General features: G+C 47.2%; 1 protein-coding gene across 1 annotated transcript in view; it reads right to left on the bottom strand.

Annotated features, from left to right (window-relative positions):
• Positions 1 to 26413, bottom strand: part of AGBL4 (AGBL carboxypeptidase 4) — a 1285194-nt gene that overhangs the window by 96215 nt on the left and 1162566 nt on the right. Inside the window, exon 9 of the mRNA XM_060141936.1 lies at positions 12424 to 12535. Within this exon, the coding sequence (XP_059997919.1) occupies positions 12424 to 12535 (112 nt within the window). The remainder of the gene's footprint in view (positions 1 to 12423; positions 12536 to 26413) is intronic.

Here is a 26413-nt window from a genome sequence, read left to right as displayed (position 1 = left end):
AAATTGTCCTCTTGTAACAGCGAGCCTGACTAAGTCAACTCTTTCGACTGCTGAGTGTGCACTGGTGGTGCCAAAGAAAAGCTTTGGCCTTGACATGCCCTCTAGGTATAGCCAGTGAGAGGCCATTTCTGACAAATGGCCTTAGCTGCCAACCAGCATACAAACTCCGCCTTCCAGCTAGCCCTCCTCCAGAGCCTCTGCTAGTGCATCCCACCCCATGCCACCTGTGGGGTCTGGAATCACCCCAAGGGGTCTGGAGGATCACAGTCAATGGTATTCACTTTAGAACCATCCTTGCTGGTGTCAGCCCTTAGGGGTTATAGCAGGTTGCCCCAACACACATGCAAAACCTGGGAATACCCAAGGTTTTTCCAAGGGTAAATTCCCAAGGGTAAATACCCAAGGGTATTTCCTTTTGGGTATATTCCCAGGTTTTGGGAATATACCCAACACCTGGGAATGATGGAAATCCACTTGCCCACCAGAGGTTAAACCGTAAAATCCACACAGAATGGATCAGAACAGACAAATATAGGAAGCCATAAGAGAGAAAGGCTCCATGCCTGGAACTGAGTTGATCGTCACCCAATTAAGGGTTATTAGCTCAGCTGAAGAAAGCCTGAGTCACAGATGGAGGTTGGGGTCCGAGAAGCTGAGATAAAGGCTAGACCTGCTCCCAGTCTATCTTTTAAGAACTTCTTGCAATGCTCTTGCGATAACCAGAACTATAGCTGTTTTTTTAATGCTACAGTTTAAAGATAGTGACAATGTTCTGAAGATGGCTTTGTGAAATTAACATTGAAATACCAGTTACTGTGTATTACTGGATTTGAGCTTATAGTAAGAATAAATGCTAACATTAATTGAGTGCTTACAATGTACCAGCCTTAGGAAATACCACGCTAAGTGCTTTCTATGCAGGGTCTTCTTTAATTCTCACAACACCGCTGTCAGGAGATGCTACTACCCCATTTCACAGATAAAGCCACAGAGGCTCAGAGAAGTGAGGTGACAGGAAGAGGCAGAATTGGAAGCTGGAGGCAATTTTTGACTGCAGAGCTCTTGCTCTTCCTCCCTGAGAGTAAAGGGTCTGCCTCTGGTCCTGGCTGACAGGACAGTATTTGAAAGCCAAAGACTTAGCAGACGAGCAAAGGGCCAAAGTAGGGAAAAAGGGCACAATCTGAGGTTTGCTCCGGGGAAGGGGAGATGAGAAGTCTTTGTTATGCTTACAAAGAGGGTGCAGAGGAGTTAACAGACTTCCTAGGATGTTAGGAGCCTGGATATAGGTACCTCTGGGACAGGCATTTTGGTTTTGTTTTGTTTTGTTTTTTTGTTTGTTTGTTTGTTTTTTGCGGTACGCGGGCCTCTCACTGTTGTGGCCTCTCCTGCTGCGGAGCACAGGCTCCGGACGCGCAGGCTCAGCGGCCATGGCCCACAGGCCCAGCCGCTCCGCGGCATGTGGGATCCTCCCGGATCGGGACACGAACCCGCGTCCCCTGCATCGGCAGGCGGACTCCCAGCCACTGCGCCACCAGGGAAGCCCTGGTACAGGCATTTTGAACAGAGTAGAGGTACAATGGCTGGATGGTTGGATGGAAAGATAGATAAAAGGATGGCTACTTAGAGGGATGGATACACAAATGATACCGATTGCTTCCAGTTTCCCTCTATAAGGTGGGCTGACCTGGCTTCATGAGGCTCTTATCCTAGGGACTGGCCCAGAACCAAGCACTTGACTCTGATGAGTTTGGTTCTGTTTTATAAAATAAAATAAATTCCCTCCTCATATATGGGTAGTCAGGTCCCCTCCTCCTTCCATAACTTTTTTCCAATTTTAAAGTTAACATATATTTATGGAAAACTGTTGGGAAACATAAAAAAAGGGAGGAGAAGAAAACAACCCTATTACCCAGAAATACCACTGTTAACATCTAGTTTACCTCCATTCTTTTTGTGTACATTTTGAACCTGGTTGTTATATATGTCTTAACATATAATACATATGCAACTTTGTCTTATCTTTTTTTCACTTAAAATTGCAGCATAGACATTTTCACAATATTATAACGTCCATTACATGAATGTATTGTGATATACTTCATCAGTTTCCCACTGTTAGGCGTTTCAATTTTTCTTGGTTTTTTTTTTACTGTTTATAAATAATGATTCTGTGGCCTTTTTTTTTTTTTGCATAAATCCTTATTCACACTTTAGATTATTTTAGCCTAGGTTTCTAGCACTGTAATTGCTGGCTAAAGCTACAAACACACCAATATATTTTAAACCCCAGAAAGTCATAATAACATTGCTTTTCTCTTTTAAATTTCATGTCTTCCCTGCTCCCTGAAGGAAAGCTCCCATGGCTTCAGGATCAAGTCCAAACTTGCTGGGGTAGCCAACAGGGCTCTTTATGACTGGCTGCTGCCTAGAGCCCAATCTTACTTCCAGTCCCTTGCCCTGAGTTCCTCCCATCCCCATATTCCAAACTCCCTGGAATTTCCTGAGTATATTCACCAGTCTAGTACATATGTCTTCACACACACTGCTCCCTCTGCCTGTAATACTTCCTGTGGTCTTTGTCTAAACAACTCCTATGCTTCCTTCAAGGCTCATCTCGGAGGTCACGTTCTCTCGCAAGTCTTGTCTGACACCAAGTCCAGTTGGGATGACCTGCTTTTCCCACATGGTACCCAGATCCCTTGTCTATCGTAACACTTCCCACCCTGTCGTGCCATCACTGGTTTACTGAGTCTGGAACGCTAGACCAGGGGTTTGCAGACTTTCTATGGCCTTGGAATCCTTTATTCAAACACATATTTCATACTAATAATAGTGAAAATCTTTTGAGAATAAATGTGCCTGGCACAGTGACGGTACAGTGCCTGAAGCAGGACACATGGATCACTTCAGTTAATCCTCACAACAGCTTCTTACAAACAAGGAAAACTGAAGCTTAAAAAGGTTAAGAGACCTGCCCAAAGTAGCAAAGCCATTGAATGTTGAAATAAGATTTAAACCTGGGCCTGAGCCTGAGCTCTTAGCCACAAACTTATACCTTTCTGGTTAAAATGGAGAGGAGCCCCATGTGAGGGGGTCCTCAGACCTCTTGCAATTTTTCTAAAAGCAGTTGGAAATCCACTGCTCTATTCTGGATAATCAGCTCCTTGAGGGGAGGGACTGTTTCTTATTTGCCTTTGTACTCCAGTATACAGGGCTTGGGCTCAGAAAATGTGTGTTGAATGGATAAATGAATGATTTTTCCCTTTTGAAGGCTATAGGGAAGTTACTCTTTTATGTATACACTTTACTAGCTTTGTAGTAAAAGCAAGAAATAGGAGCCTGGAATGGCTTGCTGAGTGGGAGAGCATCAAAGCTCATTGGACAGAAGGTCAAGTTGTGTCCAGGCTGATAAGACTTCTCACAGCCAGACACCTGGGGCCAGTACAAGGCTTGGGAGGTGGGCATTAGTACTTCAGGAGGATGGGGCAATTTCTGGATGAAAGGTTAGACAGTTCAATTCTTGCTGGACACAGTGCTTAGGCTGGTCCCTTTCATCAGAATTCAGCTCTCTCCAGCACGGTAAATGGTGGACTAATTAGGCATCTGACTTACTTGATTTCCCATGGCTAAGGCCGATTTCTGAAATGCAATATGCTATTTGATGTACCAGCGTGAATTCATCCTTAGCTCAGGAGTCTCCCAACAGTAACAACCAAAAATAACTCTTGGAAAAGTTCCACACACATTGAACACAAAACACCCTAAAATGTAACCTGTAGTCTGTCATAGGCCAGCTCAGTTGAGCCTCTAATGCGGTGGCAGGCTGTGTGCAGATCCCAATGCTCTCGGTCCCGGGGCCTGGAAAGGAGAAGGGGAGGAGTTTGCTGGAGGGGTGAGAAATGGGTGCGGTAGGTGAATTGGAAAAGTTCCTGGAAGAGATGACCTGGAGTTAAGCTGGAGCGTTTGGGTAAGTGTAAAGAGGTTACTCCCAGATTATTCTCAGGCTGTCCACAGAGACCTCTTTTTAACTCACTGTGGCCTGGATAATTGGGTGCTCATGGGATAGGAAAAATGGGGAAGCATGCTTGGTCTAACCTAGAAACCAGGGTAAGTGGAACAGATACGGGCAGCAGAGAGGGGTGAGGAGAAGAATTTTAGAATTTTCAGATTTGTGACGGAGATCCTCATGGCTGGATTCTAACATTCTGGAATTTTCAAATTTGTAAGCTTGAGAAGATTCCATATGTGAGAGCATTTTATGACAAGGGATTAGCAGGGGCAAAAAATGAAGGAACGAAGATGAGTCCATGGAAATGCAGCACGGTGAGAAAGTTGCGGAGGTCGATTTCTCTGGGATGTTCCTGTGCTATATTGATAAGGGGCAATGGGTCAGATGAGGGAGCTGCCAAGATGTCCCCAAACCATCCTTGAGGACCTACCAAGCGTGGGACCCTGCCAGGTGATGGAGAGGCACGCTGGAAAAGATGGAGCTTCTATCCTTGAGAAGCTCAGCATAAAGGAGGCAGGGAAACTATCACTAAAACACAGCGTGATGTGCGCTTTAACCGGGAGGTGTGCCCAGCTCTGCGGGCTGCCTACAGACATCCAAACAGCTACCCTTCCTGAGAACTGCATTTCAATCAATGTTCAAGAGGCCCTCATTGAGCTGCCAGCTAGTAGCCAGCCCTGCCCAGGGCAGCAGGGAGGGGAAGGCAGATCCTTTGCACTGGAGGGGTTTGCAATTTAGCTGAGAAAATGAAACCTATAGTCAGAGGAGATGCTTCTATGGTGCCAAGCCCATGGAATACACTCTATAAATGTTGATGGGCTAAACCACTATGAGACAGAAGCAAAGTCTATCAATAGACTTTGGGCCAAAGTGTTCAGGGATATCTTAGAAGTGGTAGGGCTGGAGGTGGGTTCTGAAGAAGGGGGATTTTGAGAGTGGCTAAGCGTGTCTCCTGACTTGAATACTTTTCCTTCTCTCTTTTTTTTTTTTAACATCTTTATTGTGGTATAATTGCTTTACAATGGTGTGTTAGTTTCTGCTTTACAACAAAGTGAATCAGTTATACATATACATATGTTCCCATATCTCTTCCCTCTTGCATCTCCCTCCCTCCCACCCTCCCTATCCCACTCCTCCAGGCGGTCACAAAGCACCGAGCTGATATCCCTGTGCTATGCGGCTGCTTCCCACTAGCTATCTACCTTACGTTTGGTAGTGTATATATGTCCATGCCTCTGTATTCATCAGATTCCCACACATTTTTCAGAACACTGTGCAGATGCTCATTCCAGGTTCTGATGAGTGGATTTCTTCTTACCCGCCTGTCTCTCCTCTCTCTCTCCCAACACGCATTCATGGCAGGCCTGTGCCCTCCCTGCGTTGGGTGTTAGGGATACAGAAGTGACCAAGGTGAAGTTCAGGGCCTTGGTGGGATCACAGTCTGTGGTGGGCTATAGGAGCTGGAGGTGGGGTTGGGGACAGTGAGGTAAGTGCTGTAATGATGAAATGCATAAAATCTCAATAGCTCCATTTTTAATATACCTACTACTGAGTGTTATTTATGTGCATATTATCTTATCCCGAGAGAAATCTCATGAGATGGGCGTTGTTGATCCCAATTTACAGATAGGGAAAATAGGACACAGAGAGCTTAACTGACCTGACTCAGAGGGAAACTTCTAGAAGCTTTGCTGGTCCCCATGCAGTTGAAACAATATGTATCTAGTTAGTTGGTGAGAGGCATCCAGAATCTTTCATGGAAAGATGTTAGAGAAATTGGAGGAAACAACCAGCTTGACAGGAATATTGCTCTGACATGAGAGCTCCATCTATCCACCCTGCTCACTGCCACAGTCCAAGCTATAATCTAGAGAGGTAGAAAAACGACACCTTTTATGATAGGGGGAAGTTACCCTTTAGAAAAGTAATGATTTCTCTTAAAATTCTTTAAAGTTTCATAAACCATCTCAAACTGTTGTAGGAAAATCTGTAAAAACTGCATGAACTCAGAGCCCCCTCTACAATACCACATTTACTTCCAGCCTTTACTCCCATATTCAACCTTTCTCCTGGTGGCTGTTTACTGATTTCCTGGGCCCTGCTGCTAGGAGTGGAAGAAAGCACTGGAGTAGACCCACGTGTGTGGCCTATGGCAGTGGTGTGAGAGCATTGCACCTACTCCTCTTGAAACCTTTAGCAGCCGGGGCAGGCTGGACATTTCCGCAGGGAATTCCTCTCCATGCTGCCCCACGGCAATAATCCTTCCTCACCTTTACAAAACGCTTCATGTTCATATAATGGGGTGTCTCTCTCCAACTTGCGAGCTAAGCAGGTCAGGGACTGTTCTTCCCTTTAGCAGATGGGCACACCGAGGCTCAGGAAACTGACACTGATGGAGCTTCTGCCATGTGCTGGGCACCTTCACAGGCATTCACTCCGGGAATGCTTCCTGTGCTTCCCTGCAGCAGCCAGGACTTTTGCGCCTTGGCGTGAAATCCTGCACAGCAGTGCAGCGTACATAACCAAGAAACAACTCCAAGATGACACAGACTTGCAGCCAGAAGGGCCCTGTGGAGATCATCCTTCAACCCCTACAGTGTATAGATGGGGGGAAATGAAGGCTCAGAGAGGGGAAGAGACTCGCCTAAGAGCACCAAGCAAATCCATGGTTCAGCCACTCTGATGGGGGAGTTACATTCCCCGCAAGGCCCTCTTGCTGCCACAAAGATCAGCCCACGTAGTTCCAGCTTCTCCCTGCAGGGGACCTCTGGCATAATAAAGTCATAGATGTGGGGATGAAACAAAAATCTGGGAACGCATTGTCCAGATTCCAAAGTTCCTGAGGCCTTGGTGAGATAGCTTGCAAACGCCCCGGGGATGTGGTTTTCACCTGGGCTGGCAGTGTCTGCTCCTAGGGACGGATAAACATCCTGCCATGGGGGCAAAGAATTATCCCGCCCCAGATGCCGTGGCTGTGCCTCTTGCTCTCCTGGTTCCCTCCTAAGTGTGTGTGTGGGATGCAGATGGGACACCTCCAACCTTCTCCCCGGTACGCCCATCCTTGCCCAGGTGAACTTACCCTTCCACCGGCAGGGTTCTCCCGCCAGACTGTCAGGTACTAACATGCAGGTGGCCTGCGGATTCTAGTGAGAGTCACCATCTCAGAGCCTTCTGGTCTGGTGACCAGAGAAACCTCTGTTCACCCTAAGAACAGACCTCGTGGGCCATTTCCTTCTTTTTTTACTGACTGTGAAACTGTGCTGTCTGTACGTTTGTGTACCTCTCCTTTGTGTGACTGTGTAGAACCATATACTTGTCTGTGTCTATCTCTTATTTACCATGTTTACATAAAAATAGTTTCTGATTTATGTATGTGAACATGTGCATTTTCTGCATATTTCTATGTTGTGTGTGTGTGAATGAGTGTTTGTCCTGCACGTGTTATCCAACCGTGTCGCTCACTCTGCGCATAAACATGTGATAATTTATTTATTTATCTGACAGAAAGAGAGCAGCTTATCTTGAGGATTACAGGAGGCAAGCAAGGAAAAAAAAAACCCAGCCCTGTGCTGCTCTGTTTGAAAAACTGCTCCGTGTTGTTATGGCAGCTAATTTTCCTTAAATGATTTAAGGAAACGGATCTGTCTAAAAGAGCTGCAGCCAAGTTGTTATAGCAACACAGGCCTTTCTCCTCTAGGAGAAGGCAGGGAATCACCCCAGAGCATAGAGACTTCTCCACAAAGCAGCCCTGGGCTCTGAGGGACTCAGGGGGCCGAGGAGAGGGCAGGAGGGGACGCATTCACCTCCCATGTCCCTTCCTGGGCATCCTTCTTGAGCAGCCCTGGCCACGCTCAAGTTCGGGTCTCATCGTCTTTCACCTGCACCCCTGCCATCAGTGACTATCGGGCACTCTTCTTCCGCTTAGTCTCCATGTTGCGGACCTAGTCACTTTGTAAAGCATCTATCATTCAACATCATATTCTCTCTGGTGCCGTGTTCTGCGCTCCGCCCTGGATACACATAGGACACGTCCTTGAATAGCATGTCAGGGACGTTGGCCTTTATCCCACAAATAATGGGGAGTCACTGGAAGGTTTTAAGCAGGGGAGAGAGCCTCAGGTGGATTTAAATTTTAGGACGTCTCTAGGGTTTCTAGATTGGGGGCCCGAATGGATTGAAGTACTATTGACTCATCCATCTCTCTGCCTCGCCCAAGCCGTTTTGATGACTCTTCAGTGATGGTACTGATTCTCAAGGTTGAGAGAGCTTGTGCGCCACAACATTCCCGACAAGCAGCACTTTGTTCCACTGCCTTAATTGTTTTAACAGTTATTATACTTCAATTAAAAATCAGATTAATAAAGGGCCTAAGACTTTGATTTTAATGAGAAGAGAGCATTGGACCACAGGAAGAAGCCACATTCCTTGCCCATGAGCTTCCTCACAGCTGCCCTGTTGGATATGCTGCATACCCACCCCGGCAGCTGAGCTCTCCCACCTCCATTCTGTGGCTCAGCTCGCCCTGGAAAGCCCTCTCCCCTTTCCCTGTCACCTCCCTCATCCCTAACCCATAGCCACCTGATAAAATATTTCCCATTCCTAAAGGTCCAGTCCAAATCCCTCGAAAAAACTTCCTTGGGTCCCCCTGGGGATGCAAGCATGCACGCGCGCGCGCACACCGACACACACACACACACACACACACACACACACACTCACACACAACAATACTCGCAGATATAGACCCTGCCCATCAGCAAGGGTCTTTCTGATTCTCTGCCTGCTGATCCTGTATGCAGAAGGCCACCAGGATGGAAGGTGTGAAGCTGTGGGCATTTAGAAACAAGGTCAGAAGCTGTCCTGGCAGTTTAGATAGCTCTGGGGTTGAGCGATTCTGATGATGTCTGTGATGGTGAAGGTCCAGGGTAGAAACGCCATTAGGGCAGATGCCTGGGGCACTGCGGTGTTTACATCTGGGCACATTGACTCTGGAAGTTAAATGTGAATTTGAATGGGATACAAATAATGTTTGTTGAGGATCTGGTACACACCCGGTATTGTGTTAGGTGCTTTCACATAGCTTTTTTTTAAACACCTCTGATGTTTCTTCCTTTAAAAAAAAAAAAATTTATTTATTTTGGCTGCACCAAGTCTTAGTTGCGGCACATGGGATCTTTGTTGCGGCCTATGGGATCTTTAGTTGTGGCATGCAAACTCTTAGTTGCAGCATGCAGGCTTCTTAATTTCAGCATGAGAACTCTTAGTTGTGGCATGCATGTGGGATCTAGTTCCCTGACCAGGGATCGAACCTGAGCCCCTGCATTGGGAGAACGGAGTCTTACCCACTGGACCACCAGGGAAGTCCCTCACATAGTTTTTAGGTAGAGAGATAGTGTAATTAGTCATCCAAACAGGGACGCTTTTAAGAGTGGAAGTACGTACCATTAATAAATACTCCAGGACAATGGGTATAAACCAGAACTGCCCTGGGCAAGCCGAAACTTTCAACCATCCTTTCTACAGATCACACTTTGTACATTCTTTTGGTAACCCTTGACGCAATTTGTAAATCTATATTTATCAGTATTTACTTGTTTAATGCTTATTCTCCCACTAGATTGTAAGAGTTAGGGTTTTGTTCACTATTACGACTACAATGCCTGGTAGTTAGAAACTACTTGATAAATATTTGTGGAAAAAGGAAGGAAAGAATGGAGTAAGATTCTGGGCAGGGGGGCGGAAGAGAGGAAGAGACGGAGGGATCCAGGGTCCTGGTCCAGGTCAGCTTGGCCCTGATGTTAGTGTTCTACATCCTTGCTTGGGGCGTAAAGGAGTGGACTTTCGGGAAGAAGGCAGCTCCCACAACTCGCTCAGCATCCTAGTGTGTTTACCAAGGTCCAACCAGGTGATGATCCATCTGGTCATAGCACAAAGATATCCTAATCCCTCTGAAGCTCGGCCTTGCCTGATCTGTATTCTGTAACAGGATCGAGTGCCCAGTTGCCTGGGAGCAAATCAATGACTTCAGATTGATGATGGCAACGGCAGGCTGATGCCTCTTCTCTTTAGCAAACTTGACGCCCTCCCTTCTGTTCCTCCCCCCGTTCTCTCCTCGGGGATTCACCTAAAACACCACTTTTTTCTGAAGCCCCCACTCTGTCACTTCTCCTGCCTCGTGTCTTTTCTTTGATCGTGCCTCGTTGTCCCCTCTGTGAATAGCTCTTTAATATCTATAAACCATATTACAGTGGGCATAACAGGATTTGCCACGTTCAATCCAATGCAACTCAACAAAGAGTTATTGAATAGCTATTATCAGCCAGATCAGAAAAAAAGGTGGGGGCTGTCCTCTTTTAATAAGAAGGTGGCAGAAGAAGGAGGTGTCATGATTCTATCAGGGAAACTACAGTTAACACCGAGGTCTGGGGGACGGAACCCAGCTGACAACAGACACCTCCTGAGCAATTCAGAAGCAGCATTTCTCTGCCAGGAAAGGTGGTCAGGATGGATCAAAAGTTCAGGGTAATAACGGGGTTTGGAGAGTATAGCTAACACCTTCTTTTGTAGACAAGGAGGGATGAATTGGAGAAGGAAGCAGATATACTAAAGCTATGGCTACGTAAGCCCTGACAGCAAGTGGGTTATGAAAAGACCTAGGGAAGCAAAGATCACAGAGGAAGATAAAAATGGCAGTTGAGTTAACTACTTTGCACCTAAGGTCTTTCTTACTTTTTCATTAATCCTTTGCTCTAATATATACATTTGTTTTTATGTACACAATTCTGCCTGGTCAATACATACTGCTCCTTAATTTAGGATATTCTTGTTGGTATCTTCAAAGAGAGTGAGTAGAATGAGGTACACGGGTGCATCATTGAAATACCCCAACTCTGGGACCTTTGCTGTCTTAGCAATCACTGTCTCTCACCTGATGGCAGTCAAGGGGTCATAAATCACAATCATCAAAGTAAGGCCAACTGGCCCGAGGCAGGGGAACACAATCAGATTCACAGGTTGCATCAGACCGAAATACTCCGGACCACCCAGTTCCAGAAACTGCCCTGGAGACATTCCGGACCACCCAGTTCCAGGAACTGACCTGGGGACTTTGAACCCAGCCCAGCCTTCCCGCCTTTCGAGGGGCGGGACTAACGGTCCCCCAGGATACCCGAAAAGACCACCAAATAAGGAATACCCTGCGCCCTCCCAGATTCACCACACCCCTTTCCCTTCTTCCCCTATAAAATCTTGCCCGACCCTCACCCGGGGGGGGACTTCTCTGGCCCCTTTCTCTCGGACCAGTGAACCTCGCCCGGGAGCGCTCCCTGATAAAGCTCACTTGAAGCTTTCCTCTGTTTCGCGGTGCCAGGGCCGTTTGTTAAGATCCGACCTTACAATCAATGTTGGAAGAGACTCACTCAGACGCAGTCTCACTATAATGTCTTCCAAACAATTGAGTCTCCTCCATGCACTATTTCTGACAGTGTCATTTAGCTTCAAGTTGAACACTTTTAGTAAGGCCAAGTTCACAGGTCACACACCCACTCCGTCCTCAGGCAGCTCTAATGGTTAAGAAGTTTCATTTCTCTATCGACCTTACCTCTTGCTTTGGCCTCCCCCTGGAAGATGTCTGACTATCCTCCTTCACAGCTCTTCAGACAGAATGATGGTGGTCGGCCTCCTTTCTTCTCTAAGCTATGAAACCCCAATGCCTTCTCCTATTTCTCACAAAGTCATATCCCTGTGAGCAAACTCAGTGTGGACATCCCCATTCCCCTTCCTTCTGGAATAGCAGGCCCTCTTCTCTAGGAGCAGATTCATCACTACCATCACACGCCCCAAGGTCAACTACATGATTCCAGCGAGGCTGTCCTGTCCTTACATATCCTTGCCTCTTGGGCCACAGTTGCCCTGCCCAGAGGTGGCCGTGTCCTCCAGTTCCTGCCCAGAGGAACTCCAGTCCCTCCTGGAACTGGAACTAGAATATGAGAGTGAGTCACTCTCTAGTGGGGGAACCACTGGATGTGACAGTTGACACAAGCTCCCTAGAGATGCAGGAGGCCAGGCTACAGTCTTCAACTGTGTATGAGGCTCTGGGACTCTTCTAAAAACTTCTCTATTCTGTGTAAACTGGTTCAAGTTGTATTTCTTTCGCTTGTAACCCAAGAGCCCTGATAAATGTGCTCTGGTATATTTCCTCCACCCCACGAGATCTCCACAACTGAAGCCAGTATTCATGAGGGGTGGGGAGGCACTTGTCCAAGTCAGAGAAGAGACAAGCAGACCTAGTCCCTCCCGGGTTTTGGCCCTGAATTCCTACTTTGCAGGTCCTAGTGGGCTTTCCCAGTACGACACTGCCCTTTCCCAGATCAAGCCATAAGACCAGCAGCGGCTGAGGGGGTTCAGTTACTCACTGGGTCGTTGTACATCTGAATGATGAGCTGTTTCACCCCATGCAGGGTGGGGTGGGCCCATGGAGAGGGATCCAGCCAGTGACGGTTGAGGTCGAACCCCATCAGAGAGCACCTAGGCAGTACCCAAAGTCAGAGTCAGTACAGGAGCAGTCATTATGTCACTTACCTAGCACGTGTTTGTTTGTTTGTTTTTTGCCAGAGACAGTGCTGAGCATTTAACACGTGTTAATTCAGTCACTTTCAACAACGCTATGAGGTCACTATTATTATAATTCCTCCTCCTTCCTCCTACGGAAGAAGAAACTGAGTCACGGAGAGGTTCAAACATATTTCTGCGGAGCAGTCTCACTTCAGTGTCCATGAGACCACAGACGCATGCGCATCTCCAATACAGGGGCAGAAGGAAGGCTCAGGCCTAAACCATCGCTTTCCCCACTGTTCCTCTCTGTCTCACACCCACAGCCAATCCATTGTGTCTACCTTCAAAATATACTCAGAACCCAGCACTCTTTATCTCCTCCACGGCTATCACCTTGAGCTTGGACCAAGGTCCGGAGTACTGTAATAATCTCTTACCTGGTCTTGTTTCCACCCTTGCATCAACCTACCCCACCTCTCACCCTACATACCCTCCCCCTTTTCCACACAACACCCAGGGTGATCCTATTAAAACATAAGTCTGATGGTGTCCCTTCTCTGCTCAAATGGTTCTCTGCTAGACGCAGAGTAAGAACCAAAGTCCTTACCACCAGCTACAAGTGCCCATGTGGTCCCCCCGTTATCTTCTCTCACTTCAGCTCCTAACACGGTCACTCCTGCTTCTTCTGTGCCAGGTTCTGGCCTCTTACTGTTCCTCCAGCAAACTGAGTGCTTCCAGCCCAGGGGCTCTCGTACAGGCTGTCCCCTCTGCCTGGAAGCCTCTTCCTCCAGGTAGCCGAGTGATTCGTTCTCACTTAGTGCCAGTCTTTGCTCACGGGTCACCTGCTCAGTGAGGGCTACCCTTCCCACCTTCTCCACAATTTCCCATGGGCACATTAACTTCACCAGGGCAAGTGGGACCGTGGCCTCTGGTCTCCTCCTATCCCTCTTCCTTCCCTTTTTTCCTCCAGATCGACTCAAAGCCTTGCTTGTCCTTGGAAAGATGCACCACCCCCAGGTCTCTGGGCCCCCGCTTCCCTCTGCTGGGCCTTTGCACACTGTAGGCTTTCTCCAGGCCAGCCCAGGCTGAGGGACAACTTCAGAAACCCTGTTCTTGCACACAACTCAAACCACCGCATCCATCCTCTTCCTGTCCCCAGAATGTCTCCCACACAGATCTGACAATCTTGCCTTCTTGATCAAGATTCAGCTATGGGGGCTTCCCTGGTGGCGCAGTGGTTGAGAGTCCGCCTGCCGATGCAGGGGACGCGGGTTCGTGCCCCGGTCCGGGAGGATCCCACATGCCGCGGAGCGGCTGGGCCCGTGAGCCATGGCCGCTGAGCCTGCGCGTCCAGAGCCTGTGCTCCGCAACGGGAGAGGCCACAACAGTGAGAGGTCCGTGTACCGCAAAAAAAAAAGATTCATCTATGATTCTCCATCACCTATAGGATAAAATTCTGCTCTTCACAGATTTTTAACCAGATTCAAAACTGATGAACTTTTTGCCAAATTGTTCCCCCCTTCTTGGCCCAAATTGTCCCCCTTTTCTTTTCTATCCCTTCCATCCCATCTTATTTTACTATTTTACCCATCCTTACTTATTTTCCCAACCCCTCTATTTCCTTAAGTAATAAAACTCAACCCCCTCTCAGCTTGTTACATTTACATCTCCACTGCACATCTTACTCGGAAAAATAAAGGATTCTACTGAGGACCCCTCCTTCAAGGTGGTTGGGGTGTTGCTGGGGAGTAAATAATAATAATTTCCCCCATCACTTAAAGTAAGCTGGCTGGGAACCCTGTGGGAGAATAACTAATGTTTCGTGGGGACACATAGGGAAAGGCTTCACTGAGGAAAAACCATTTGAGTTGGGTCTTGCTGAATGAATAGAATTTTTCCAGGTGTTGGGGGCAGAAGGAAAAGTGTAAGCAAAGAAGGGAACTGTGAAGCCACCCCGGCTATTGGGGGAATGGTGGACAATTTGATTTGACTGAATCACAGAGTACTATGTATGTATGTAGTGAAGAGGTGGTGATGGTGAGCTGTAAAGGGAGTGGGAGGGGAAATGTAAGGGCCTCGAGTGGCCGGCATGGAGGTTCACTGTTTCGTATTTGCATTGCTATACTTAGATGAATTGGGTGCTGGTGTTGGCTTCTCACTGATGGCGGAGTGGGGACAGAAACAGTCATATGCAGGTTACAACAGCATCATCACCACAGTCAAGGGGTCACAGTCAGCAGACATTACTTTGTCCCAAGAATTAAGTACTTTACTAAGTGTGAAATACTTTATCTATGTCAACCTTATGAGGGAGGTACTATTATTAGTCCCATTTTGCAGATGTGGAAACTGAAGCACAGAGGGTTATAAACAACTTGCTTGAGAGAAGGGGTGATGTCAGGATCGGTTTACAAGCAGTCTGACATTCCGTGCTCACAAGAAACATAGTCTAACAGGAGAAAGAAGATCTGCTCACAGGCTTACGTACATTTATAATCCAGGACCATGTTACGAGGATTAAGTGAGGACAAGCTTAATTTAGCACAGCTTCTAGCACATAATAGCAGATCAAAAATGTTACGTTGTTGTTTCCTGGTACTTTATCATTGTTTTGTGCTACATGCTATATAAGTGGCACAGACTAATCGGTCTGTGGTCCATCAGGGGCTGGAGTGGGCAGCAGACAGCAGTGGTCAGGGATGACCTCCTGGCTTTCTCCCCAGTCTGGAAATCAGGCAGATCTGAGTTCACATCCATGCTCTGTTCCCTCTTAATGTAGTAGGCATTTGCCCATTTTCTTTGGGGAATTCCTAGCATCTAACTCTGTGATTAGATGGGGCAGCATTAGCGAGAGTTCGTTCCTCCATCATTAAAAGATGATGACACGGTGGCGGTGCCTTTTCTCTTACCCCAGAAGAGAGATGGGCCCAATAACTTGGCATCCAGGGCAGCGGCAGGAAACCCAGACTCAGGCAACAGCTACTTCTGTCCAGCACTTAAATTTGGACTAGGTGATGCCACGCTGGGAGCTGGGTCATACAGCAGTGCTACCGTGGAAGAGAGATAGATTATTCCTGCCAACAGCCAATTTTTCTGCCCTCCAGAGCTACTCTGTTAATTAGTTGTTTTCCAAGTCTGGTCTTCCAGCTTCTGCTTCGTTCTGTAAGCCCCTTCCTATAAATTCCATTTTTGCTTAAGTGGCGGAGTCAGTTCCTGTTTCTTTAACTGAGAGCATCCCTAACCATATGGCTCTGTGAGCTAATTTATAGAAAATTCCAGCAGGCCCCTATATTGCCCACTTCCCGATGGCTGGTTACCAAGGAGACAAAACCATTGGTCTGCGTGCTGTTCCCAGAGAGCTCTTCCAGCCCGCACTGAGCATCTAAAATTTTGGAAGGGAACATTGTCGTTGATGACAGGACTTAATCATAAACTGTATCCTTTGAGATGGTTAGCTTACCTACCTCTCCCTCTTCCGAACAAGAATGTCCTCAACAAAGTCTTGGCCAAGTCACCAGGCTGTTCCATGACACCTCCAGGACCTGGTACTCACCACCTCCCCAGGCAGCTTATCCCATTCTTGGACAGCTCTGTTAAGAAAGTCTTCCTTCTCTCTAGCTGAAATTTGTCTTCCGGTGACTTCACCCATCAGTCTCAGTCTTTCCCCACAGAGCCACACAGAACAATGAGGCTACGTTGGGAAGGCCAGAAGCTTTGGGAGTCAGTTAGGCTTAAGTTTTGGCTGTACTCCTTACCAGCTATGTGACCTCTTTAAAATTTCTTTTTTTTAAACCCCTCTGGGCTTCCGTTTTATCATATGTAAAATGAGGATAACATCCTCGACCTTCTGGATTGCATGCATGAACTAGTGTCTGTAAATGGCCCAGCAGAATCCTCAGACAGAATGAATATTGAATACATGGTAGCCAGTGAGGACAGCGGCAGTGGTGGTGACTGTGGTATCGTTGAAATTGTCTAAACCTAAATATCTTCTACTCCAGGAAGGCTTGCTGACTTCCTCTCCGCAAATGTGGGATGGGTGCTTTTCCTCTGCTCCTGGCATCCACTGCTCCCGCATCGGATTGGCTACAGCACAAGATACAGCAATTATTGAGTCTGTCTTCCCCACTGGACCATGAATTCCTCAAGGGCGAGGATGATGTCTTATTTGTGTTTGTACTCCAGTGCCTGACAAAGAGCCTGGACTACAGTAGACGTTAAAGACTTAGTTGTTGAATGAACATTTCATTCTTTCCCAAGCATTTTCCTATCTCATAAGATACGGTTCTCACAACCATCCAGCCACACAGGTGGATTGCGTTTTTCAAGTGGGAGCATTGAGGGCCAGAGAGGGTAAGGTAAGCCATTCCTCCAAGGTCGCCTAACCTGTACTCCACAGGGTCCAGACTGGAATCCAGGTGTCCTGGCCCTGGGCTCCATGGTCTTCACACCTGGCCATACTGCTTCCAGGAAGCCTCTCTGATTCAAAAAAGTGAGATTTGAAACTGAAGGAAAAGTGTTATTGGTGAGAGATCCTGAAAGATCCACTCCTTGATCCAGCCTACAGGTGAAAGCAGAGTATGGCTGGTGATTCAAAGACAACTCAGTCCCCAAGAATCCTGGAGCTCTTCAGAAGCTAAAGCATTTGCGGAACTCTGAAATCAGTAGTACCTGTGCTGGGTTTTTCTGAGATGATTTTTAAAGACTGCTTCTATTGGCAATCAGTCTATCAGTAGAAAGAGTGCTATTTATTGAAGAAAACATCTTAGTAAAGTTGCAGGAGCCCTGGCTAGGGAACAGGCCTCACCTCTAATATCTATATCATCTTGGGAAAGTCACCTCCCTCCCCTGGGCTCCATGCTCTTCTCGGTAAAACGAGGGTGTTATACTTCACTCATGGAGGACTCTTCCAGCTCTCTCATTAAGTGATTCAAAAGCATCAATAATTGGACTTTACCTCCAATGTTAGGGACTTGGAGGAAGCATACGTTTTGAATAAAGTGAAGTTGAAATATAAGGAGAACAAAATATTCTAGAAAAACGATTGATACAGTTTTTAAAAGAAATGCCAAATAGTTAAGCGTTACCAATATCTTAACATTAATTACATGCATTTTCCAACATTTGAGATTTGCATCAGACCCAGTCCTTGCCTCTACGAGCTCTCACATTGCTCAGACCTTTGAAGAGAAGATGGGAGTTTGCCAAAGTCAAGACATGAGAGAGCATGCCAGGCAGAGTTCATGGTATGTGCGAAGTGAGGGAAGTAGAAAGCTTGGAAATTCTATGTATTTCTAACAGTGTTATGCTTGTGTTTTGTGCTGTGTCCTTCCCTGGGCTATAGGCACTGGGAAGGCACTGCTGGTGCAGGTTCTTACTCTTCAGTGGTTTCAGCTGCCTAAAGACAGGGGAATGGACAAGATGACCTCCAGATGCCCGGCTCTCACCCCTATGGTTGCCACTTTATGGTCCCTTAGTATGAAATCTGGGGTCTCTGCTCTGGGTCTGTGTCTCCTTGGTCCTCTACTATTCTGCTATTTATTTTCAAGGTAAAATTTCTGCGTGAGCTCAAAATCAGGACCCATGTTCTGACATGAGTGGGGCTATCTATGGTACCAAGAATCTTGAATATTTGACATTAGGACTATTCTAGAAAATGCAAATTTATGAAAGTCAAGCTTATATACAACTTCTTCCTCTTGAGTTGGAGATACTCTTGAGTATGTTTTCTTTCTCCTTCCAAACTGTGAGCCCAATGAGGCCAGGGAATATGTCTGTGTCATCTTGCCTACCTCCACTCCAACTTCCCTACTATAGACTGAGGTGCTGAGAAGGTTCAATACATCTATTGAATAAATAGATTATTGAATAGATGCACAAGTGCATGAACAAATACCCTGAAGGTTTGTAAACAAGGTTTAGATAATTACTTGAAGACATATTTTGAAAAGTATTTAAGCACTTGTTACATGCTAGACACTCTCACAATAGCCAAGTGAGGTAGGTAGTATTTATCCCCATTTTATAAATGAGCAAATAAAATCCAAGAGAGATATGACTTTGAGAAGGTCACTTGGCAGCTACTAGAATATAGAGCTGGGATTCAAACCCAGGTCTTACTGAACCCAGTGACCCTTTGGGGTCCCCCCAGCCAACAAGGAGGCTATGTGATCTGTGAAAGAGTTGCTAGGCTACTCCTCTGTCTGCTCTTCCAGTATTTCTCTCCTTCTCTTCTGCCCAATGGCAGGGATACATGGTTCCAGAGAACATTATTTAAATGGCAAATAAACAGCTCCATCTTGTGAAGGGCATTGTGCCTCATCCCTGTTGCAATAATGGCAACTGGAATGAGAGCAATGATTTTAACTCCCCTCCTTGTGATTTCCTTTTCATATCCTCTAAAGGGTAGGAAAAAAGGCAGTTTGCTGCCTCCAGGTCAGTCTTGTCCTGAGCACGGCAGGGCTGTGTGCTCCTGGAAGGGTGGCGTTGACAAGTGGAGATGTATGGGGCACACATGCAATCGTCCCTCAAACACAGCAGTTTTTCAGCATTATCAATGAGCTGCATTGGATTAAGTATATTTGCACCAAAAGCAAAATAAATATTGCTTTATTTAATGCCACTAAGAGGTTGGGATTCAATTGCCCTTGGCCTGAGGCACCTTCCAGCTCTATTGATTGGCCGGTGTCAGGATGCCAGACAAGCTGTCATCAACAGCTCCTGCAAAATGCTTAGCAGGTGGGCTGGGCTCTGCTGTGGTGGAGACAGAGGGGAGCGGTCAGTGTCCTTTGTCTCAAACACACACACAAGGGATAATTATAACAATCACCTCCCCATCACCACCACCGAGATATTTAAAGCATTTCCCTCACATTCCTTCTTAGATGATCGCAGCAAGGATATGACCCAGGCTGCAGAGGCAGAGAAGGAGGATGAATAATTACATAGGTTCCAATTCAGAAGGATTTGGGTTTGAGTCCCAGATCGACCACTGCGTAGTTTTATGACCTTGGACAAATTCATGTTTTGCTCAAAGACCTAAAAGCACTGGGAGGGCAGAGACTAAATCAATTTCATTTGCCATCCAGTCTTCAGTGTTAGCCCAGTGTCAGGTACACAGCCAACTCGCAGTTAACTGAAGAAATGGAAATAAACAGAAAGGTTAAGTAATTTGCCCCTAGCTCAGCAAGGACCAGGGACAGAGGCAGGACTTGAACCTGGCGTGCCCAGCTCTAAAGCCGATGCTCTTAACCATCACTCTATTCTCTCTTAGCAGCCCTGGGAGTCAGCTCAGGGCCTGATAGAGGGACTCATGTGAGGTGAGGGGTGGATGCCACACCCTTAATTTTTTTTTTTAATAAATTTATTTATTTTTGGCTGCGTTGGGTCTTTGTTGTTGCGTGCGGGCTTTTTCTAGTTCTGGCAGCGGGGGCTACTCTTCGTTGTGGTGTGTGGGCTTCTCATTGCGGTGGCTTCTCCTGTTGCGGAACACGGGCTTTAAGCAGGTGGGCTTCAGTAGCTGTGGCTCTCAGGCTCTAGAACACAGGCTCAGTAGTTGTGGCGCATGGGCTTAGTTGCTCCGCGGCATGTGGGATCTTCCAGGGCCGGGGCTCGAACCCGTGTCCCCTGCATTGGCAGGCAGATTCTTAACCACTGCGCCACCAGGGAAGTCCCAACACCCTTAATTTTTAAATGGGGAAACTGGCTCTCAAATAGGACCTAGCACAAAAGGTACCTTTATGCAAATTGACAAAAGGTGCCCCCCCCACCCCGCCCTGCTCCAGGCTGACAATTTAGAAACGGGTGCCCCTTCTGGGTGGGTGAAGTACAAAATGATGTCACTTGTTCTGGCCAGACGTGGGGTCGGGAGCAGAGTCGCAGCCCACCTTGACCCCCTGACCAGGAGCCTTTGTGCAGTGCACAAATTGCATATCCATGGGAGGAGGCCCTGGACGTGCCCAAGGTTCATAGCAGAGCCAGGATGAGCACTCAGGGTTCCGACCTCCAAGGATCAGCATGGTCTTGACCCTGTAGTGGTGGTCCTTCTGGCAAGGTGGTAGGATTGGGGAAGGGGGTGATGAGACCACACCTGGGGAAGGGGTCATCTCTAACACTAGACTCCCTGGGGCCCTTTCTCCTGGAGCTTATTCCTGGTGGACAAGGAGAACCGTCATTGGAGCGCCCTCTCCCTTCCCGTGGAGATTGTGTGCTCCAGGATTCAGCCCCCTCCTTTCCGGCTCCTGCTGGTCAGCAACAAACACCCGGGCTTGGGGGGATTTTCACCCTGAGGCTTAAAGCGATTTTGAGAGCCAGTCACCAAATAGAATGACCCAAGGTTCCATAAAACCCAATCTCCCCATTTCAAAGATGGGGAAACTGAGGCCAAGGTCACACAGCTATGTAAGGATAGAGTTGAAAGTCCATTCCAGAACTACTGGATTATTTTTTTCTCTGTAAGAACACTTACAAAGAGTAAAAAGAACCATTTTAAAGGCCCAAGGGGGCACGTTTTCTAAAGGAGTGTACAGTACTGGCCCTTGGGGCTAGGAAGGCTATTTCCATTCCTTTAATGAAAAGAGGCAGAGGAAGCATAAGGGAAAGAAAAGTCCTTTAGGTCTTCACAGATCTGGGAGCTGGCGAGACCCTCGCCCACCTGGTCTGAGCCTGAGAAGTGGCTTGGGTTGTGAGTGTGGACTCCAGAGCCACACTGCCTGGGTAAGACCCTGGAGGGCCCGTGGATTAGCTGGTGGCTTAACCTCTCTGTGCCTCAGCCCTGATCTGCAAAATGTGGATTCTGCCTACCTCAGAGGGTTGTTAAAGGGATGAAATGAGATCAGCCGTGTAAATGCTGGGGACACCGTCTTGCTTGACATAAGCGCTATACACGTGTTAGCTGGTCTTATGGTTTCATCTTGGTATGACACTCAGGGTCCTCCACAAACTAGTCCCAACTTATTCCTTAAGCTTCTTGCATCATGTCCCCCAACCTGTACACCATGCAAGGCTTGCACATTATATGTCCTATGAGCTAGTTACAAAAAGGCACACCCTTCTGCGGGCTGGTGCAACTTCTCCAAGTGGCAAGGCTCTTCACCTCCATCTGCTCTCTTAGCCTTTGTGCAGTGTGTGAACCTGCACCATAGGCTGCAGTCCTGACCATGTGCACTAGCCACGCCAGACCACCTGGTAGTGGGCTCAGGGCTCCTGTTCACTCGGGGTTCAGGCAGCAGGGCTCAGAGGTTGAGCACTTGGGCTTCGAGTCAGCTCTCTGGTTTTGACTCCTGGATCTCCCTCACATGGGACCTTGGGCAAGTGAGTTCACTGCTCTGTGTGCTTCAATTTCCTTGTCTGTAAACTGAGGATAATATTAGAACCTACTTCATAGTTTCATGGGGTTCTTGGGAGAAACCCCCCTTTGCTTTCAATCCCAATGGGGACTTTTAGTCCCCAGGAATCAGGAGAATGGCTCTTCATCTCCATCCCCTCACATCTTCTTCCCAAGGGAGGGGATGGAACTTATCTGACGGGCCAACCTGATACAAGAAGCAGAGACTGTTGGGCCTGGCCCTCCTGGCACAGCTTGTTTGGATCTGTGACCCTGCAGGGAGGGTCCGTTCTGTCCTCCTCTCCTCCACTCGGTGTGTCTTCTGGGAGGCAGCTTCCTTCCCACTCAGCTTGTGGCTGGTGGGGAAGTTGAATTTTGGGGTGACGTATAAGGAGGTCAATTTTGGTCACAGATATAAACCATGCCTTGCAAATTCTGCTTTTTTCAATAATAAAGATAATATTCTGACCTCTATCTTTCTGACCCCTGTATCTCCTCCTACATTGGTGGAAGTAGGCTGAGAGTGGGAGAAAGAGCATGATGAGTTATGACCCCTACATGTCCAGTGGGAATAATACATTAACAACTATTAGACTACAATGAGATATCATCTCACACCGGTCAGAATGGCCATCATCAAAAAATCTAGAGGCAATAAATGCTGGAGAGGGTGTGGAGAAAAGGGAACCCTCTTGCACTGCTGGTGGGAATGTGAATTGGTACAGCCACTATGGAGAACAGTAAGGAGGTTCCTTAAAAAACTACAAATAGAACTACCATATGACACAGTCATCCCACTACTGGGCATATACCCTGAGAAAACCATAATTCAAAAAGAGTCATGTACCAAAATGTTCATTTCAGCTCTATTTACAATAGCCAGGACATGGAAGCAACTTAAGTGTCCATCATCGGATGAATGGATAAAGAAGATGTGGCACATATATACAATGGAATATTACTCAGCCATAAAAAGAAACGAAATTGAGCTATTTGTAATGAGGTGGATGGACATAGAGTCTGTCACACAGAGTGAAGTAAGTCAGAAAGAGAAAGACAAATACCGTATGCTAACACATATATATGGAATCTAAGAAAAAAAAATGTCATGAAGAACCTAGGGGTAAGACAGGAATACAGACCTACTAGAGAATGGACTTGAGGATATGGGGAGGGTGAAGGGTAAGCTGTGACAAAGTGAGAGAGTGGCATGGACATACATACACTACCGAACGTAAGGTAGATAGCTAGTGGGAAGCAGCCGCATAGCACAGGGAGATCAGCTCGGTGCTTTGTGACCACCTAGAGGGGTGGGATAGGGAGGGTGGGAGGGAGGGAGACACAAGAGGGAAGAGATATGGGAACATATGTATATGTATAACTGATTCACTTTGTTATAAAGCAGAAACTAACACACCATTGTAAAGCAATTATACTCCAATAAAGATGTAAAAAAACAAAACAACAAAAAAGCAACTATTAGAGTAGGGTCCGACAGCTTGTATAATTCCATTAATGTTTGCATTGTTATCATCACTGCTGTTATTTAACATTATTATTCCTTTGGTAGAGAATGTGTTGCTCATCTCTTCACCCAACTAACTCCCACTCTCCTCTCAGGAGTCATCTCACCACCGCCTCCTCCTTGAGGGCAAGCACGTGGCCAAGCCCACCTCAGATCCCTGGGGATGCTCAGGACGAAGTGTGTGCCGAGTGAGCGTTTGCGCACAGGGCAAGGCGGACGGTGGGAGATGAAGGAGGAGGAGCTTCCTGGATGCTGTGTCCGCCTGGAAGACCAGGCTAAAGAGGATAGGCTGCTTCTGATGGTCAATGGGGAGCCCCGGAAGGATTGCACATAGAGAACTGACACTATTCCAGCTGCGGTTTAGGAACTAAGACCGGGAACGATAAAGTTCTTGATTCTATCATATTGTTTTGCTCCTCCGGACTCCCCAGCCACTAATTCTGGCTTACTGTCTCCTCAGAGGCCTGTCTTCACTGTAGAATCAGTTATTAAAATCAACTCACTATCAACTCTAACTTTGAAAGGCTATTCAGCTGCTTGCGGGGACAGAGATGGGGAACTGCCTCCGTAGACATCTAGCCATCTGGCCTTTTCTGAGGAACCTGGCTGGGAAGCTCATTTGAATAATTGGTTTTAGCCGTGTGCACTCGTGGGTTAGACACCTGATTACGCTGCCTGCCCCAGTGTCCTTTCAGCCTCTGTAGAAACATCACGCAGGTTACATAAAGCAGGAGAGAGTCTCTGGGAGGTAAGGCTTTGTCTGGCCCCTGCGTCACTTGCGTTTCATCTTACATAACTATGTGGCTCACTCCCTGTGTGACCTTGAGCAGGTTACTTAGCCTCTCTGTGGCCTGGTTTCCTCTTTGTTCAAAAAGGCAGCATGATTTCTGCCCAGTCCATGCCTCCTTGTAAGGTTCTCAGAGGAGGTGGGGTGGGGGGGTGAGGGTTGTGACTTAGCAGGAATGCAAGTGGAAAGATTTAGGTTGACGAGAGCTCAGTGTCAGATAGCGATGGGCATGTAGGCTGTGCCAGGAGAAATACATCCCCAGAATTAGGCTGTGGTGGTCCCTTCCTTCTCCTATGCCACTAGCTAGCTCTATGAACTTAAGGGAGTTACCTAATCTACCTATGCCTCAGTCTCCTCACAGTCTCCTCATCTGTAAAATGAGAATAATGAGAGTTGTTCTGAGAATTAAACAATCCATGCAAAACACCCAGAATAGGGTCAGGCCCAGGACGTTCAATAGATATTAACTATTCATCAGCATCACCACCACCACTATAATCATCATCAAAAACATCATCACCACTGTCATCGTCATCATCAATGTCATCATCACCATCATCACCGTCATCATTCTCATCATTATAACTGTTCCATCCTGGACCCCATGCCGCAAATACAGACCACGACAAACATCCGGAGTATGTTCAGAGCACAGCTGTAAGGACGGGGAGAGCAATGGATTTCAGATTACATATGAAAATTTGTAAGGCTTTGGGGATGTTCAGGCTGGAGAACAGGTGCTGGCAGGGGTAGAGTGAGTGAGGAGTGGGGACACACAATCCTCAAACAGCTGAAGGGCTACTATGTAAAAGATGGACTGTACCTGACTAATCTTTCAGGGGTAGAAAGCAGAGGTGATGGGCTATCAGGTTTAGCCTGGACATAAACACCCCCTAACAGTCAGAGCTGTCAGCAGTGCAGGACTTCTTAAGGTTTCCCTGCCCTGGGCAGGGCACTGGACAAAGGTCTTTGAGCTCCCATCCCACTCCAAGGCTGATGAGGCTACGGAGAGGTAGCAAGGTGGGGACATGAGGCCTGGGTGGGGAGGAGGCATAGTGAGAAGGGGCTGGCAGATATCGCCTGGTGAGGCAACTTGCAGTGGATCTCTGTTTCCATTTCTAGTTGATGAAAAATGCAGTTTTGTGCTGTCAAAGAACAAATAGAATATTGACATGTATTTTACACAGCTAATTTTATGTTCTATTCTATTTTGGACAGTTAAAAATGTTTCCCCCTTTGGATGTTGAGGTGGGCAAGGTTGGTCAGTTCGAATGTCTGTGGGTGAGTGTGTGTATGTGTCTCGTGTGGTGTGTATATCTGTGTGTATCTGTGTGTGTGTCTGTGTGTGTGCATGTATGTGTGCGTGTTGGAAATACTTCCTCTGATGTTTCACCCTCTGCCATAATTAATGATGTTTGCTGTGCAAATCTCTCCTTATCTCCTTTTATGTCTGGTGAACTCCTATATACCATCCGCCCTTCAAAAACCCGCCCTCGTCACCCCCAGTCAGAAGGAAGCACTCCCTGCTTTCAGGATACAGTGTAGCAGGGGGATGAATCTGTAGCAGGCCAGGGTTGGCCTGCCTGGATTCGTAACCTTCCTGCTGGGGGACGTGGGGCAAGTTCCTTGGTGTTTCTGGGCCTCAATTTGCTTTTCTAATTAAAAAGGGGCCATAATACTACCTCCACCTCAGGGCTGTTGTGAGGGTCAGAGGAGATGATATGTATAATGTGTGGTTAGTAGGCACTTAGACATTAGCTCTGATTATGCCTAGGCCTCCACAGCCTCACACTCACGCCTCTAGTACAAACACTGGGCTTCTTATTGCCAAGGACCGCCTCTGATTTCCATCTGCTTCCCTAAGGCGTAGCACAGGGACTGACACTCAGCAGGCCCCCGACAAACCTTAGTTAAATTGGATTTACTGCGCTGGAGCATTCTTTGCTACGTGAGGCTCACCAGGGCTGAGAGACATAATGTGTTGCGAGTCTGCGGGTCGTAGCAGCATCCGTTTCCACCACAGGGTCTGCAGTGTCATGCGATAAAGCTGAATCATTTCTACACCACCCATGGAGGTCTACTCCTCTCCCCCACCTCCACACTCCCAAGAAGCACTGAGGCTTCCCCACAATGAGAAATTCCACAGCATCCTGCTATCCTTTGGGTAACTGCGTATTTTATGATGACTGATAGGCAATTACTATGGTAATATTG

The sequence above is a fragment of the Lagenorhynchus albirostris genome, chromosome 2 (assembly GCF_949774975.1).
Source record: "Lagenorhynchus albirostris chromosome 2, mLagAlb1.1, whole genome shotgun sequence".
NCBI lineage: Eukaryota > Metazoa > Chordata > Mammalia > Artiodactyla > Delphinidae > Lagenorhynchus > Lagenorhynchus albirostris.
The sequence above is the reverse complement of the archived record's forward strand: the minus strand, read 5'-3'. Positions and strand labels throughout refer to the sequence as shown.